The sequence below is a fragment of the Molothrus aeneus genome, chromosome 3 (genome assembly GCF_037042795.1).
Source record: "Molothrus aeneus isolate 106 chromosome 3, BPBGC_Maene_1.0, whole genome shotgun sequence".
NCBI lineage: Eukaryota > Metazoa > Chordata > Aves > Passeriformes > Icteridae > Molothrus > Molothrus aeneus.
In genome coordinates, this window is record NC_089648.1 from 78,268,012 (window position 1) to 78,283,511 (window position 15,500).

At 45.1% G+C, this 15,500-nt stretch overlaps 1 protein-coding gene across 1 annotated transcript in view; it reads right to left on the reverse strand.

Annotated features, from left to right (window-relative positions):
- Nucleotides 1–15,500, reverse strand: part of GRHL1 (grainyhead like transcription factor 1) — a 38,171-nt gene that overhangs the window by 9,783 nt on the left and 12,888 nt on the right. Inside the window, exon 9 of the mRNA XM_066545857.1 lies at nt 4,039–4,197. Coding sequence (XP_066401954.1) covers nt 4,039–4,197 — 159 coding nt within the window. The remainder of the gene's footprint in view (nt 1–4,038; nt 4,198–15,500) is intronic.

Below are 15,500 nucleotides of genomic sequence, written 5' to 3' on the forward strand. Positions count from 1 at the left end.
TGCTTGGCCCAATAAAGCTGATACAGCCCCCTACAGTGAAGACATCCCACCTAAACCTCAGCTGGACCCGAACCCCTCTGTGTCCAGTGCAGTCACAACATCTCAGCTTGACAGCAGGAAGATTAGATTAGGCTCCACATCTGATTTTTACCTTTCATGTGGAAATAATAAGGTTGTGCTACTCAAACACTCTGCTACAGAACAGCATCTGCTTCCTTGTGGAGAACATGCTGATTCAATATGAGCACACATTTTGAGAAAAACCTCTGCCCTCCCATTCCCTGCTTGAAAGTCAACTCGATGCAGGCTACTGAGGCCCAGGTAAATACGTCTCAAAACCCACATTAAAAAAAAAAAGTTAAGTCTTGATAACAGGCTTTTCTGCCTTGCCAGCAGAGCTCTGGGAACAGTGGTTTCAAACTGAAAGAGGACAGTTTTATACTGGATATAAGGAGAAGATTTTTTTTCTGATGAGGGTGGCGAGGCACTGGAACAGGCTGGCCAGAGAAGCTGTGGATGCTCCACCCCTGGAGGTGTTCAAGGCCAGGTTGGATGGGGCTTTGAGTAAGCTGGCCTAATGGAATGTATCCCTGACCATGGCAGAGATCTAGATTAGATGACCTTTAAAGGTGCTTTACAACCCAAACCATTCTGTTATCACTCAACTGAAAGAGCAGCTCCATGCTGCTGCCCATTCAATGGACATCAATGCTCCAGCAGCCTTGCACCCACTCTTTCCTTCCAACAGCATCCCACTCATTTGTTTCTACCATCCCATGAAAGCCTTCCCACAGCACTGCCCCTGCTACCAGAGTAACAACAGATCCCAGAGGGCAACATGAGCTCTAGTCAGTGAAACACTGAAACCCTGGATTTAATTCTTCTCATGTGGATGCATAGCTGAGGTTCCATTGAGAATAGAGGAGATCTGCCTCTGGGACAGGTCAGCCTCATCCCTGCTCAGCCCAAATACTGCTGGGCCAAGCCTGAAGGCAGCTTGTGCCATAACATTCTACAGAATGACACCATTATACCCATACTGTCCTGGAACCACACAGGAGCAGATGAAAACCAAACATCCCAGGCACTGCAAGCACAGCCTTGACAAAGGAATGGAGGAGACATCTGTGTTGGTGGCCACAAGTTCATGATTTTCTGCTGGTTTGCGTTTTTTCCAACAGACCTCCACACCACAGGCTTGGCCCTCCGTGAAGAAAACATGGGTAACAGAACTTCTACAGGTGAGAGTGGTCACATGAGGACAACCACATTCAGGGATGGATATTATAGTAACAATGGTCCTATAAACATTCAAAAGCAGCTGGTTGATTACACACAATTCAACACAGGGGGAAAAAACAGGTGCTCCTTCTGAAATGCCAATGCTCTTTAGGAGCCTGAAGCCAGCACTAGGGTCCATGAGTACATGGGGTTTGTGTATGATATGATAGCACGCAGTGCTACAGGCATGGATTCTCTGAGGGGATGTTTATTCCAAAAAGCAGCTTCCCCATGCCCAGCAGAGCCAATGCCAGTCAGCTCAGGATGGCCAAGGCCCATCAGCAATGGTGGTAGTGCCTCTGGGCTTATGTATTTAAGAAAAAGTGTTCTGCAGCCAGGAGCAAAGTGAGAATATATGAAAGAAACAGCTATGCAGATGCCAAGGTCAGTGCAGAAGGGGGAAGCCAGGCACTGGAGCAGAGATTCCCCTGCAGCCCATGGAAGCCCATGGGGGAGCAGAGATCCACCTGCAGCCTGTGCAGGACCCCAGACCAGAGCAGAGGGATACCCAAAGAAGGCTGTGATTCCGTGGGAAGCCTGTGCTGGGGCAGGGTTCTGGCAGGACCTGTGGCCCCACGGAGAAAGGAGCCCATGCTGGAGCAGGTTTGCAGGCAGAACTTGTGGCCCCTGGGGCACCAACACAGGAGCAGCCTGGTCCTGAAGAACTGCACCCCATGGAAGGGGCCCATGCTGAAGCTGTTTGTGAAGAACTGTAGCCTGTGGGAAGGGCTCATGTTGGAAAAGTTTGTGGAAACTGTCTCCTATGGGAGGCACCCCACGCTGAAGCCAGGGAAGAGTCCTCCCCCTGAGGAGGAGGGAGCATCAGAGATGTGTGAAGAACTGACCACAGCCCCCACTCCCCTGCAGCAGTGCAGGGGACAAGAGAGAGAATTAGGGAGTGAAGTTGAGCCTGAAAAGAAGGGAAGGGTGAAAGGAAAGTACTTTAAGATTCAGTTTTGTATTTTATTATCCTGTTCTGATCTTGATTTACATTTCTCCTTCCTCCCTTTTAATTCAGGTACAATTTGCAAAGTATCTGGAGGAATAAATCAGGAATGTAAGTCAAAGTCCCAAAGGGAAATAAAAGATGCACTGGCATTACTGTATTACTAGATTTGCTGAAATTTCTGCCATAGCTTGAAGGAAGCCATTGGAGTCTATATGCTGGGTACACATCAGCCTTTTTATTAACCAATTTGTCTTATTAGCAGTGGCACAAGCCTGACAGTCATTTTATTAGCATTGTGTCAGTAATTGATTGGACAATTTAGGAGTAAAAGATCCCCCCTATCCTGTATAAAGTCTGTCCTCTCTGTATTGTAGAGAAAAAAGGTTGACAGCACACAGGATTCCCAGATTACTCTGGTGAAAAAACATTAGATGACACAGTTGATTCAGTCTCATCTTGAAAAAAGAAAACAGAAAAAGAAGGAAAAATAAAAGCCTGAAGAAATCTCATGAGACCCAAGCCTCTCAGGCTTACTGGCAAGCCTTTAAGATGGCTCTGGAGAGCCTTTGCCAAGTCCCTGTAAATTTTCTGCAGAAAATATCACAACAGGAGCAGCTACAGGCAGCTCTCCCAGCTGGGATGAATGCAGAGGAACCCATTTAAAAACCCACAGATGGACAACAGAACGTGGCAGGGTGAGTTAATGGGATGCTACAGCAGGGGCACAGTGCAGAGGCACTGGATATTTTGGGAGGTAAGGGGTGACAGAACAATGGTACATGAGATGAATCTTTGTGCCACTGTCCTGGGGAACACCAGGCAAGACCACACAGAGGTCTGGCAAAGCCAGCACAGGACCAGAGAGAGGGTGACAGACCTGCCTCAGCCCTGCAGCTGCACAGAGAGGCATTTCAGCTGTCACCTGAAAGAGTCTGCTCTATGAAGATGGAGTCCAGATTCAAAGAATAAGAGGCCTAAATCAAGCAGGATATCAGCAAAATAGGAAGTCGACATGGTTCACAGCAATCAAAAGGAATGGGGAAGTCCAGGAAGCATTTATCATGGCCTAGAACAATCTTGGGCACTCTGGAAATAATAACATTACACATTACTTGTCCTGGATCTTCAAAAGACTGCTCAGGCAGGAACAGGTTATGAAAATTGGGAAATTGCCTTTCTTTGCAAACTCAGTTAAGCTTTTACAGCTACTTTCAGCTCAGCTTCTGCTGTTTCTTTCATAGCTTCTGTTGAATACTGGCTTTGGGATAGGCATTAATTCTGTGTGCTAAATTAGTTAGGCAAAGCAGTTAAATTACAGCACCCATTCAGCTTATAAATGGGCTTTTTTAGGCTGCTGTATCTCACAGTGGTACATCTTTTGTTCACAAGCTCTGCAAGTTATTGGTTTGGGGGTTTTAGTAACAAATGCAGTAGGAAAACATGAAGAAATTTAAAAGGACCAACACAACAGAACTTGGGCAAAAAGACAAGCCTGCACTTACTCCAGTCAATGGCAACGATTTCTCCTGCTGAAGGCTCTTCCCAGTGTCAGTATGCCACTGACTGACCTTTCTCTAAAGTCAATGCTCAGGAACACTTAGCACTCCAGCATTTTGAGAGCAGCAAATTTAATTGAGGTCATCATAACATGTATGAGCCAAGTAGAAGGGGTTGAAATGTTTTAAACACAGACAGGACTTCTCAGTGAGTCAAAATAGCAAGTGACACAGTTAGGATGAAAAAAAAAAGCTGCTAAGCTATGAAGCAGCCTTTCCAAAACAGTCACTGGCACATTGATTCAACCTTACCTTGTCGCAGAAGACTTTAATTTGGCAGTAGGCTCTGTGGACAGGTTTGTTACTCCTGTTATTGTAGCTGTAAGTGTCGATCTGAAGATTCAGGGGCAGGCCTTTAACTCCCTTCTGAGAGGAAAAATCTGTGCTGAGGCAGTTGACAGAAATGAAAACCTGCAGAGGAGGAAAGCAGCAGCTGTCAGTAGTGACACAAGGACTCCTGATTGACCACTGAGCAAGGGATACTTGGGGAGTGCTGAGGCTCAAATGCTGGTCCTTGCCACTACAGCAGCACCTTCTTTCTTCTGGGACACCAGGAAAAATCCCCAAGAAGCAATATAACATTCTTAAGTCTTTACATAAGCCACCAGAGGGGATAAAGCCACTTTGTCCAAAACAGATTTCAACAGACCCTCCAAACTCTAGGAAGACTCCACCCATCTTTCCACCCAAGAACTCTCAAATATCACTATCAAACTTTTAGCAAAAGGGATGCTCCTACAATCAATCCTCACTGCTCAGCATTTATTAGCATCTTGGTAAGAACACAACCATGTTCCAAAATATTCATGTTACTCTGGGTAAGTTAAATCTTTCCATGAGTTTGACATCAGCACAGCTTATGCTTGAAAGTACTTGGTTGAGGCTTTTTTCAAAAGGCTATTAAAAGCTTTTAAAAAAATATTAGGCAATATGTAATCTTTAAACACAGAAATAACACCATTATTCCGGTGAAGGTTTCTGGGCTTCACACTAAGTTGAACACTTCGAATATTTCTTAGTAAGACCTTCAATACCCTGTTAACATTCAGCTGGAAAGGGTAAGAGAAACATTTCCATTATCACAAAAAATTAATTACAGGAAAAATTAATTGCACGTTGGAACATATCTAATTTCATTTTCATAACTGCTTGAAAAAACAACAAAAAAACCCTCTCAAAAACACAGATCACACACAGCCAGGAACAAGTCCAATGCTGCTTAACAGAATAAAGAAATATCCTTAAGTGGATATGAGCAGATAGACCAGAGTACTTTGTATCTAGATAATGGGCTTGCAGTGTGCCAGGCTTTTCTACAGACACAATGCCTATTACTGGCACATCTCAGAAGCTGTGAGGATTAATTACCAGGAATTCACAAGCCACCAAGACCTGCAACAGCTTCTCTCCTCTCTGCCTGAAGAATAAAGGCTGGGAACTCACTGCTTTAAAAAATAATCAAAGCCTTGGGAGCCAGAAGCACCTTCCCAGAGATTTTACAGGAGCACCATCCCAGCCCCCGATGCTCACTTAGGTGGTGCTTCCACAGCACCATGAGAGCAGCGAGCTGGTGCCACCTCCCGGAGCTGCAGAGGCTCACACAGGCTTGGGAAAGCTACAGGCTCTGGCTTTGCTAAGGGCTGCTTCTCAACGTCCTCTTCACACAGGCTCTGCAACATCCTTTACCAGCTTTAACAATGATGGGAGATGGAAATAGTGACGTGGTGATAGTTTATAAGCACTCATTTTTCCCTGCCATGTATAATACAGCTGTATAAAAAGCTGGGGCAGGGAGGAAAAACAGTGCAGGTGAGGGACTTCTCTTGCAATAACCTGTCTGAATATTGGGGATTGACACATTGCTTCCTGCATCCCCTGTGCCCTGAGAGGGCAGCACAGTTGCTCAGCAAGCAGCCCCCCTATTCCCCTCTATGCACACACCATCCCAGAGATTCCAGTTCCCACGTCCTCACCAAGGCCTGCTGTGCCAAGGGACATGGAATGAGTGAAACACCACCCACCCAACCCAGGCCAGCACAGCATATCAGCAGAGCCCCAGCCCCACACTGCTGCCTCTGCGGGGACTGAAGCCAGGAACATGTGCAGGATGCCAGGGGAGCTGGTGCTCAGTGCCTCCTCCAGCCTGTGCCCCAGCATCCCAAACCCACGCTGTTCCAAAGCAACTTTTTGTGAAGGCATTAAATACATCACAAATCTCAGTCAGGAAAATTATTTTAAAAGAAGCTGTTTGCAGTCTTTCCCAAACTAACCCAAAGGATGGCTTTGCCTGTTTTATCCACCCCACTTTCCTTCTTGCTACCTTTGCCTTCACAAGGACATTTTGCCTGCAGTACTGGTACAGCCCGGGGGGAAGCTTCAAGGAGTTTGAAGAGCTGCTCTCACCAGCTTAGGAGTTTGGTAATCAGATGTATGCACACCCTGAATAATTGCATTCCCTGAGCAGGGGTTTTGTTTTTTAAAAGACCCTCAACTCTGGTGTTTGCATATTTTTACATTTTAAATTTTAATTTTACATTTACCTATACTGAATATTCACTCAACTCATTTCTGTATGAAAAAATGACTACAATCTTTAAGAAGACATGCCTAAGCAGCCACATCAGCAGATCCACTGTCTCAAAATTCCTGTGAAATCCCTCAAATGAGTTTCACACCACTGGCCACCAGAAGATTCAGTGTGCAGCATCAGCAGTTCTCTAGCACATGGTGTCACTTCTCTTCTGAGACTTCAAGTTCATGTTTTCAGTTTTTATGGCTTACCAGCTACACAAAGCCCACTGGGCTGAAGGTAGAAGAGTTGGTCTCAGCACAACAGATACATGTTACTACAGCAGAGCTGCACAGGTATCCCATGGGAATTTAGGACTACCTGTCAGATGTCAAAGATTATCCTCCTACTTTAGAGTCTCCTCATTTGATTAGCTTTGGCTTTAAGCAGCTGACTTCATTTTCATGCCATTTAAATCTTCAGGACTCTAGGCAGGAGATGACAACTAAAACCTAATCACATCTCTGAAGCAACAGAGAGCCAGCCTGTCTTCTCCTGTTTGTAGCAAACCATTTCAGCTCAAAAGGAGCATCTATTTCTCCCTACCCACCCTGTACCTCCTATTTTTGAGCAAGGTTGCCTCAAGCTTCACAAAACAGAATTTTAGCAAACAGCTTTTTCCCAGTTTGGGTTAAGACAGTTTCATCCAGGTTCTTAATCTACAGGAATATTTGACTTACATTAGAAATGAAATGTAAGGCCAAGTGACTGCATCAGCTATATCCCCACCCCAAAATTGCCAGAAGAAAGAAAAACGTAACCACAGAAGTTGCTCTGCGTCTTCAGCCTGCTGAGCAAGATTCCTTTTCATGTGTCCAACCTATTTTTCTAAGGGCAGTTCCGCATTCTCAGCTATATTAAGATTTGTTGTTACTTTTAAAAAAAACATTTTCATCTCACCTCCCAAGATTCAACATAAAGAGAGCACTTAAAAATAGAGCACTGTCAAGCCTGGGCACTTACACACATGAGTCAAGCCCTCAAAAGTTACACAGATTTTCTTTAAAACTGAGATTTGTAAAGGGATTAGAGACCTGTTCTTGAGTTATTTTGCTTGCTTGGCAGTTGAGCCTCTAGTCTATATTTGACTAGATATATCTAGGCTATCACATAGCCAGTCTTTTCTCTCTAACCCAAGGCAGGCTTTATTCCCTTTTTTTTCCTGTTGATTTTTTCCATGCTTTTTCTAACTCCTTTTTTAAAAGCTGAGATACTCATTGAGGCAAATGGCTTCACAATGGTGGAGTATCAGATAAAATCAAACAGCATGAAAACTGTGAGCTGCTACAAGCTGCTAACCTCCCACACCTGGCATTCACCCCAACACTCTAGAGCCTCCCTTCCCCAACACCATGCTGGGTTTCCTGCAGCCTTTGGGGCAGCCCAGCTGCACACAACAAAAAACTGAAGGCAGAAGGATTAAAGCACCTCCTCTGGGATCATGCTGAAGTTAGCGTGGGAAGAAGTCAGACCTCATGACTTCTCTGTCTGCTTTAACCATCCGACCCCTCATGCCCCTCCTCACCTAAGGTGGGAGGAACACACTGTGCCTACATTCAAATCCACGAGAAACAATCTTCCATTTTAATAATGCAGAAAAAAAATTAATCCGACAGCTCTGCTGTGTGCCCTCAAGGAAGGGCAGCAGAGACAGCCAAGTTCTTTCCACACAGCACCTTTTTTTAACAAGATCTGCCTTTCAAACAAACCAGGAAAAACAGACATAATTAAAGGGCAATCAAAGCACTGCAGGAACCTCTCTGTCAGCGAGATGAAAGATGCCTTTTTTAAATGAAGGCTTGCATACCCAGATCTCTTCTCCTCAGTTTATCTTGGACGCTGTACTCTTCTGTCACACAAAAAAACACTAGCAATTCTGGTGAGTCCAAAGGCTACATATGCAGCAGCCTCAGATGAAATGTCACCTTGTGCAGGCTCATCTGCCCAGTTGGAAATGAGCAAGTGTAGGTTCTCACCCATGGCAGCTGGGGCTGCCACAGGCAATGGGGAGCAACTTGTGTTAGCACACTATGAACTCTGACCAGTCAGAGCAAACACAGGCACAGGTAGCACTATCCTGCAAAGTCCTGTACATCCTTCTGGATAAGGACCTACACAGGCAGACCTGGGACTCTTCCAGGCCGATCACCTTGCTCCACATTTATTTCGTTTCAAGAGAAGGCAGGTAAATGGTATTATCTCCTCCTATTTATGATCCTTTATATTTCTGTGTCCAAAGGATTAAGACATTACTCAACAATCCAAGTCCACTGGATATTTCTTTCTCTATTAAGAATTCAGATAAAAACCTTAGCTCTTCTCTCACACTAGTACTCCAAAGCCTCTCATTTTAACCACAGTTTGGGTTGGAAGGGACCCTAAAGATTGTCAAGTCCAGCCCCCATGTTATGGGCAGGGACACATTTCACCAGACCAGAAGGCTCAAAATCCCATCCAACCTGGCCTTAAACACTTCCAGGAATGAGGCATCCACAGCTTCTCTGGGCAGCCTGTTACAGTGGCTTAGCACCCCTCACACTGAAGAATTTCCTCCTAATACCTAATCTGAATCTGTCAGTTTGAAGCCATTCACCCTTGCTCTGTATCACTGTAAGCTCCAGTAAAAAGTCCCCCTTCCAGCATTCTTTTAGGCCTCCTTTTGGTACTGGAAGTTCCAAGTACTTTTGGAACACTGGAAGGTGTTCTAAGGTCTCTCCAGAGCCATCTCTTCTTCAGGCTGTGCAACCCCAGCTCTTCAGCCTGTCTTCATAGGAGACATTCCAGGCTATGTTATATTCAGTCTGTGTTATATTCAACTTTAAATTGTCAGGATGCTTTTGATCCTGGATGACTATGTTTGTACAGAATACAGAGTTTGGAGCCTACAACACAACAACCAGAGACAGGTCAAACTGCAATGAGCTTCTTACCAGGGAATGCAGCTGCTTTTCTTGGCCTTGGCTAAATAGTTTCAATGTTATGCCCAAAATACAGTAGGCAAAGAGATTCCAGTGGATCTAGAGACAATTTTCCTGACACAAAGGCAGTGTATCCCCCTTCCATAAAGAAAAATTAACCAGAAGCTCAAAGTTTGCAATTTCAATGCTGATAGCTGAAATCATATGGTTTCTTTAAAGGCTTGGACAAATATAAACAGCAAAGAGGAAAAAAAAAACCAGAGTATTTTCTAAAGATTGGTCCCCATATGTTTCCTCTATGCTGCAAGCTGGTTGGATGGAAAAAATCTCCTGTCCAACAGCCTTATTGAGTACACCAGCAGAGTTCCAAGCCCTTCTGAGAGGCAGAGCTGTCAACCTGGGCACTGCCTTGTGCCAATGTAGCTATGTGGCTTCCAAGATTGGCTCTGGGTGAGAGCCAAGCAGCTTTGAGTGCAGGCAGGGCAAGCACAGGTCTGCCTGCACACATCCACGAAGGCATGTCCTAAGAAAGCAGCGCTGGGAAGACTCTTCTGTATTTAAAAGAAAAAAAACCCCAAACCCACACTTTGTAAGATCACCTGAGAGGTGGCTAATCTTACTGCTCTCACATTCGTTTCTTCACCTCCCACACGCACCACAGGTTTTGCATCAGCAGGAGGTGAGCCAGGAAAGAGATAAAAAAATTGGGCAATTCATGCACCTGTGGGCTCCTGAGCCTCCTCCTGCCTTTGGGATCGGATGCTCCAAAAAAGGCTTGTCTGGCAGATGGGTGATAGGGCTGCATCCGCTCCAGCTCCGTCAGGCAGACCCAGCACCATCCTGCTCACAGCCCAGGAGAGTGAGTTTGCATTCAAACCTACCACTCCCAATTTGGGTGACTTACACAGAGGCCATCATGGGTCCCACACCAAAGAATGACAAGTGGGAAATATGATCCACCTCTAGATAAAGAACATCCTCCTAGCAAATTTACTCCACCAACAAAACAAAAAGGAATGGTAATGATAGGAAAATACATATTCCTGCTCCCAAAGAGCAATGCTGATTGTTATTCCAACCTGTTCTGAGGTAAGGAAATATAGGAATGTCTCTGCTTACAGCACCTGGGAAACATGGGGATAATGGTTCCCAGTCCTACTGATGCTTCCTCCCACCCCATGCTTTGATAAGATAAGGCTGTTGGGCCAGGTTTTGTAAGGTTGGTTGGAAAGAAAGTAAAAACAGTAGTTTGGCAGAAACAGTGACAGCGTGTTGAAAAAAACCCAAACAACAAATAAACAATAAAAAACCCCACCAAAAAACCCTTACACACCTTCCCACGTCAACAACAACAACACAAGTCTCCAAAAACAACGACAAAAGCTGAAACACAACAGCAAAACACAAAACAGAGAATTAAGTCTATAAATGCACAAAAATGACTGAAAAGAAAGAGCTGCCATCAGACAAAAAAGTAATAGAGAAAAGGGAAAAGAAAAACAAAAAATCACCTCCTAGTTTTCTCTATAGAAAAGCTAATGTCAAGAGATTTTCCTTTCAGTTTTGGGAAACACCCTGTGAGCTCCTACTTGGAAGGCCAGACAATGGTGGAAGCTTGGGACATGAAGGTCAGATAAAATACTGGGTTGAAAACTTCTAGTTGGCAATGCTTAAAATCAAGGGTTGCATATGCTTGTTTTCCAGAAAACCCAGGACAGAGCAGGGAGAGGTCAGTGTTAAGAGGCAGGTAAGCAATACTTGCTATGACTTTCCTATGTCACTGCTCCAAAGGCTGTGTGTACCTGCCTCAAAGTATTTGTGGTCTGCAGCCTTGGCTTCACACCAATCTCTTTCCTTTAAGTATGTTTGACTCATCACATTTCATAGTTTCATTTCCAACTAGTCAAACCTGTACCTCCTCAATGCTGCTGAAGGTGGCAACACCTTCTTTAATGAGGCATATGACTGCTGCTTCATTACAATGGCATCCATATAAATGGATGCAATATTCATCAATCAAAAAAGTTTAAATTCTTTCTATAGTGAACACCAAGGGAGGATTATGCTAGAATAAGCTCCTAAAATAAATCAGTAGTGTACCACCCAGTCTCGCTTCAAGCTGTAGCAAGAGATCCACCCTCTCCAAAAACTAACTCCTCTAAACAAAATAATCTTGCCAACACATGGGAGGACCTGCCAAGAAAACAACCTTTATTGCCTAAATTTCTATTTCAAAAGGCTATCTCAAATTAGATGCAAATTACCATAATATTAGGACCATTCCACTCTTCTTGGACCAAAAAAAAGTAATAAAAAATACTGTTTAATTGCTCTGTCATTCAGGGCATCAATTAAGAGACACTACAGCATCTTCCCTTTGGTGAAAAGCAGCAAAAAGCTCTGTCATGATATTCTTGAGCTCAAAATGCCTGTTACACTCTCTCCATGTATTCCCTTTTAGTAGAATGAGTTTCTTCACACAGCATCTGGCTTACAATGACTGGGTTTTGTTTTTTTTTGCGAGGGAAGGAGTAGGAGGACAATAGAACCCTTAATGTGCAGTGACATCATTTTTGGCTACAGTCCCATAACCCAGCCTATAGCAAGCCAGACCAAAGACCTCCACAGGGGCCCTTCTCTGGGAGCTGCTGGAAGCAATGCTGCTTTTCAGAAGGGGCCCCTTGGGAAGCACAGAAGGGGTGCCCCAACACCTGCCCTGTCAGAGCTCCAGAAACAGGCAGAGAGGCTCTTGCAGTCACTGTGCAGACAACAATTCACTCTGTTCAGACAAGAGGCCCCAACCCTCCTGCTCCACAGGGCAAGAGCTCAGACAGGATTTGAGCAAAGCAGGATCCAGCAAAGCCAGTTAACCCTGGGGAAACCAATCTGTCCAGATTGTTCAAGTGCCACTGACCTGAGAGCAGGCCATGTCCCCAGGCCAGAGTTAAGGGACAAAATTTGCTTTGCAGCCTAACGGGTAACATAGCAGAGATAACAGGACAACAGCCAACATTAGGAAGAACAGTATGAAATGTGCATTTAGCTGCACACATAGTGGCAATCTTAATTAAAAGACCTTTATTGGGTTCCAACCAAGAAAAGGAGAGCCTGGCATGTTGTACAGACCTGGGAAGAGATGGATCCCAGCCTCAAAAACTCGTGACCTGAAACTACAACCATTTATTCTGACTGACAAGGGTGACAAAGACACAAAAAGGGTTGCAAGGATTCCTATTCCAAACTTCTAACATCCCCACATTTCAAAGACAGCCAAGCCTGCTCAGTCAACAAGAAGGGGCAGATACCTCTAGAGAAAGCTGCATCCCAGCTCTAGACACCCTAATGAAGTCATAGATGCAAAAGATGACGAGCTTGTGTTCAGACATCTAAAAGCTTCTCTGCAGAAGAACCCTACCTTGACTGTCTGCCCACAGCAGACATCCCTCATGGGGTGGGAACTGTCTGAAGTCTCCACAAGCCTCAGGGTAACTCAGCTACACATCTCATCAGACTCATCGGATCATGCTTCCACTCCAGCAGGATGGCTCCTGATTGAGTAGCTACACTGGCTTTCTTAAATACCCCATTCAACAACCCACCAGTTCATCAACTAATTTTCTAGTCCACCCTCTTCCCTTTTCTGCTCACAAAGCATGATTCTCTCCCCATTCAACTATTCCCTTGCCCTGCTCTGGCAGGTGATGGGATCAGACCTCATCTCTAACACAGACATCTGAAAGCTCACCTGAATCACTGCTTCCCCACTCTGCAGTGTCTCCTGACAATCTTTCTAAACCCTCACTCTCCTTCAAATCTCAACAGTACCACTTCACGGCAGGTTGCCTCTTTCAAAGTCTGGCCTTCCTCCCCAGCCCTGGTTCTTTTCACTGTCTCAGAGCAAGGAGGCTTTGGATGCTGGGCTCTTTTCCAGCTTCAACACACTCTTGCAAAGGTCAGAGAATACCTAACCCTGCCTCTGTTGAGAAGTGGCTGCTTCCAGCAGCTCCTGTGATGTCCCAAAACAACAGAAGAGGGCAGAGAGGAGCTGCCAGAGAGAAGCACATTTGCTATGAAATCCATGGACACGGTCAGGTCCCAGAGTGGGCAGTGTCTGCCATGCATGAAATATCCCTGGTTTCTACACCCAAGGGCTCACTAACAGCACAGCAATGCAGGCAGCTGTGGGACAATTCCAGCTGTGCAGAGCCAGGCTGTCCAATGTGTCCAGCAACCAGAGCCCTGGCCTTGCTCTCTGCTCTCCCAGCACAATACAACTGGGAAATGGGAAATTCCTTTCTACAGAAGGAGCACATGACTTGTATTGTATGAAAAAGCATTTCTTCATCAGAAAGGTGCACTTTACTAAACCCCCTTAATGCCCCAAGGGCACTGGCAAAGCACTCTCAGGCAGGTGACACCCTCCTGAACACACACACTGGCAGAGGTGCAATATTCCTGTACATCCCCACAAGAAGGTAAGCACATGGTCCCAGAGCTGCTAAGGGCATCTCCTTGTGATAATATGCTATTTCTGCCTTAAATCTGACACACACCCTGCGTGTCCAAATGAGTAACTACATCAGAGAGCCCAGACACAGAGCCTCATCACCTCCCATTTGACATGGCTGCACGGGATCAAATAATTTCCACAGCAAACTGGAAGCAAAAGCAAGAGGGGAAACGGGAGAAGCAGCAAGCCCACAAGAATCACCTGGCTCTGGTCCAGGTAACTCCAGGGCTCAGGAAGCAAATTTCTAATGATCAAGGCTTGCTGGCTGGTTAAACATACTGTCTATGCAGCACTTCTGCTGTTATTAAATATAAACACTGTATTTATTGCTGTGAAGGAATTTCTGTAACATCAGAAACTCAGCTCTATCTATTCCTTATTTTCTACATATACTTTAAGACTGCTGTCAGGGGTTGGGGGGAAGGGAGGGAAAGGAAAAGAGAGAGCAAGAGCATGCAAGGTAAATGAACCATGCAATAAAAATTGTTGAAATTGGCTCAGACATCTCCTGATAAGATCAGAAGTAGAGAAAGAACTGCAGCTCTTCTGGTGAGAAATTCAGTCACTGAGAAAACACATCCACTCAGGGAAAAAATGAAGTTAAACAGACATTTAAGAACATGGAGCCCTTGCTAAAAATGCCAATTCTTTAAATACTGAAATCGAGGGTATTTTTGTCTTAATATGATTCTGATCCCAAGAGTCAAGGCTTGCACATTTGGTATCAACAGCCCCCTCTGAAAGTTCATATAAACCAGGACTCTCAGTATATGGATCTCACACACTAAGATTGTGAATCTGGAGGCAAATTTGACTCTGTAGCTAAAAAAGTCTGTCTCACAGCTCGCCACATCACTTCATCCCATGAAGTTCAGTCATGAGGTGAAATATCACCATGAGGGTCCTTAGACCTTTTCAAGACGCTATTGGCAATTTCATTATACACTGAAACTATTCATTCAGGGGTTTGTAGAGTAACTCAGCAATAGCCACCTGGTAGGAAAGGATGGCTTTCCTTGGGGCAGCCACAAGGTTCTCAGCACCAGCTGTGAGCCCTGCTCCTGAGTTAATGGCTCATCCCTACTGCTGCAGAGTGGCTCAGCCAGCAGAGAGGCAGCTGCAGAAAGTGCTTCCAGCTCCTTGAGGACTTGCATTGTTCTGTCTGCATGATCCACCCCTGTGTGCAAATCCTAAGCCTTTGCATACCTCCTAGACACCGACTCCCTGGGTTTGTTAAATGTTTGACTGGCTATGGCAGCAGGATAATACTTACTGACTCCTTTTGACAGCTCTTCTGTTTGTTCACAAAGTGAAGTGCTTCATGTTTTAGAAATCATGTCAGCCTTTTAGCATCCTCCAGCCTTTTAGCATCCTCCAACAGATAAGGCCCTCCCTGCCAGCCCTCTCAACCCGACTGAAGCCAAATCTGGTGAAAAGGGAATCCTGGCACCCAACACCAGACTGAAAAGTAACGTCCCACACATTGCAAAGCAGAACTTTCAGCAGCAGCACAGACACAGCTCTTCACTGCTTGTCTGCTAAGCATCCCAAACTTCTCCCACAGAGCTGAAACCTAACAGCAGTCTCCATACATTTTCTCCACAGCCCTTGTGCAGAATAGTGCAGTTTGTGGTGACAGCAAGCTCTGTCAGTGACAGCAGCAGAGCAGGAGCACACACAGCTCCAGAGGAGTTGTGTTCTTTGCTGAGAGTTCCCA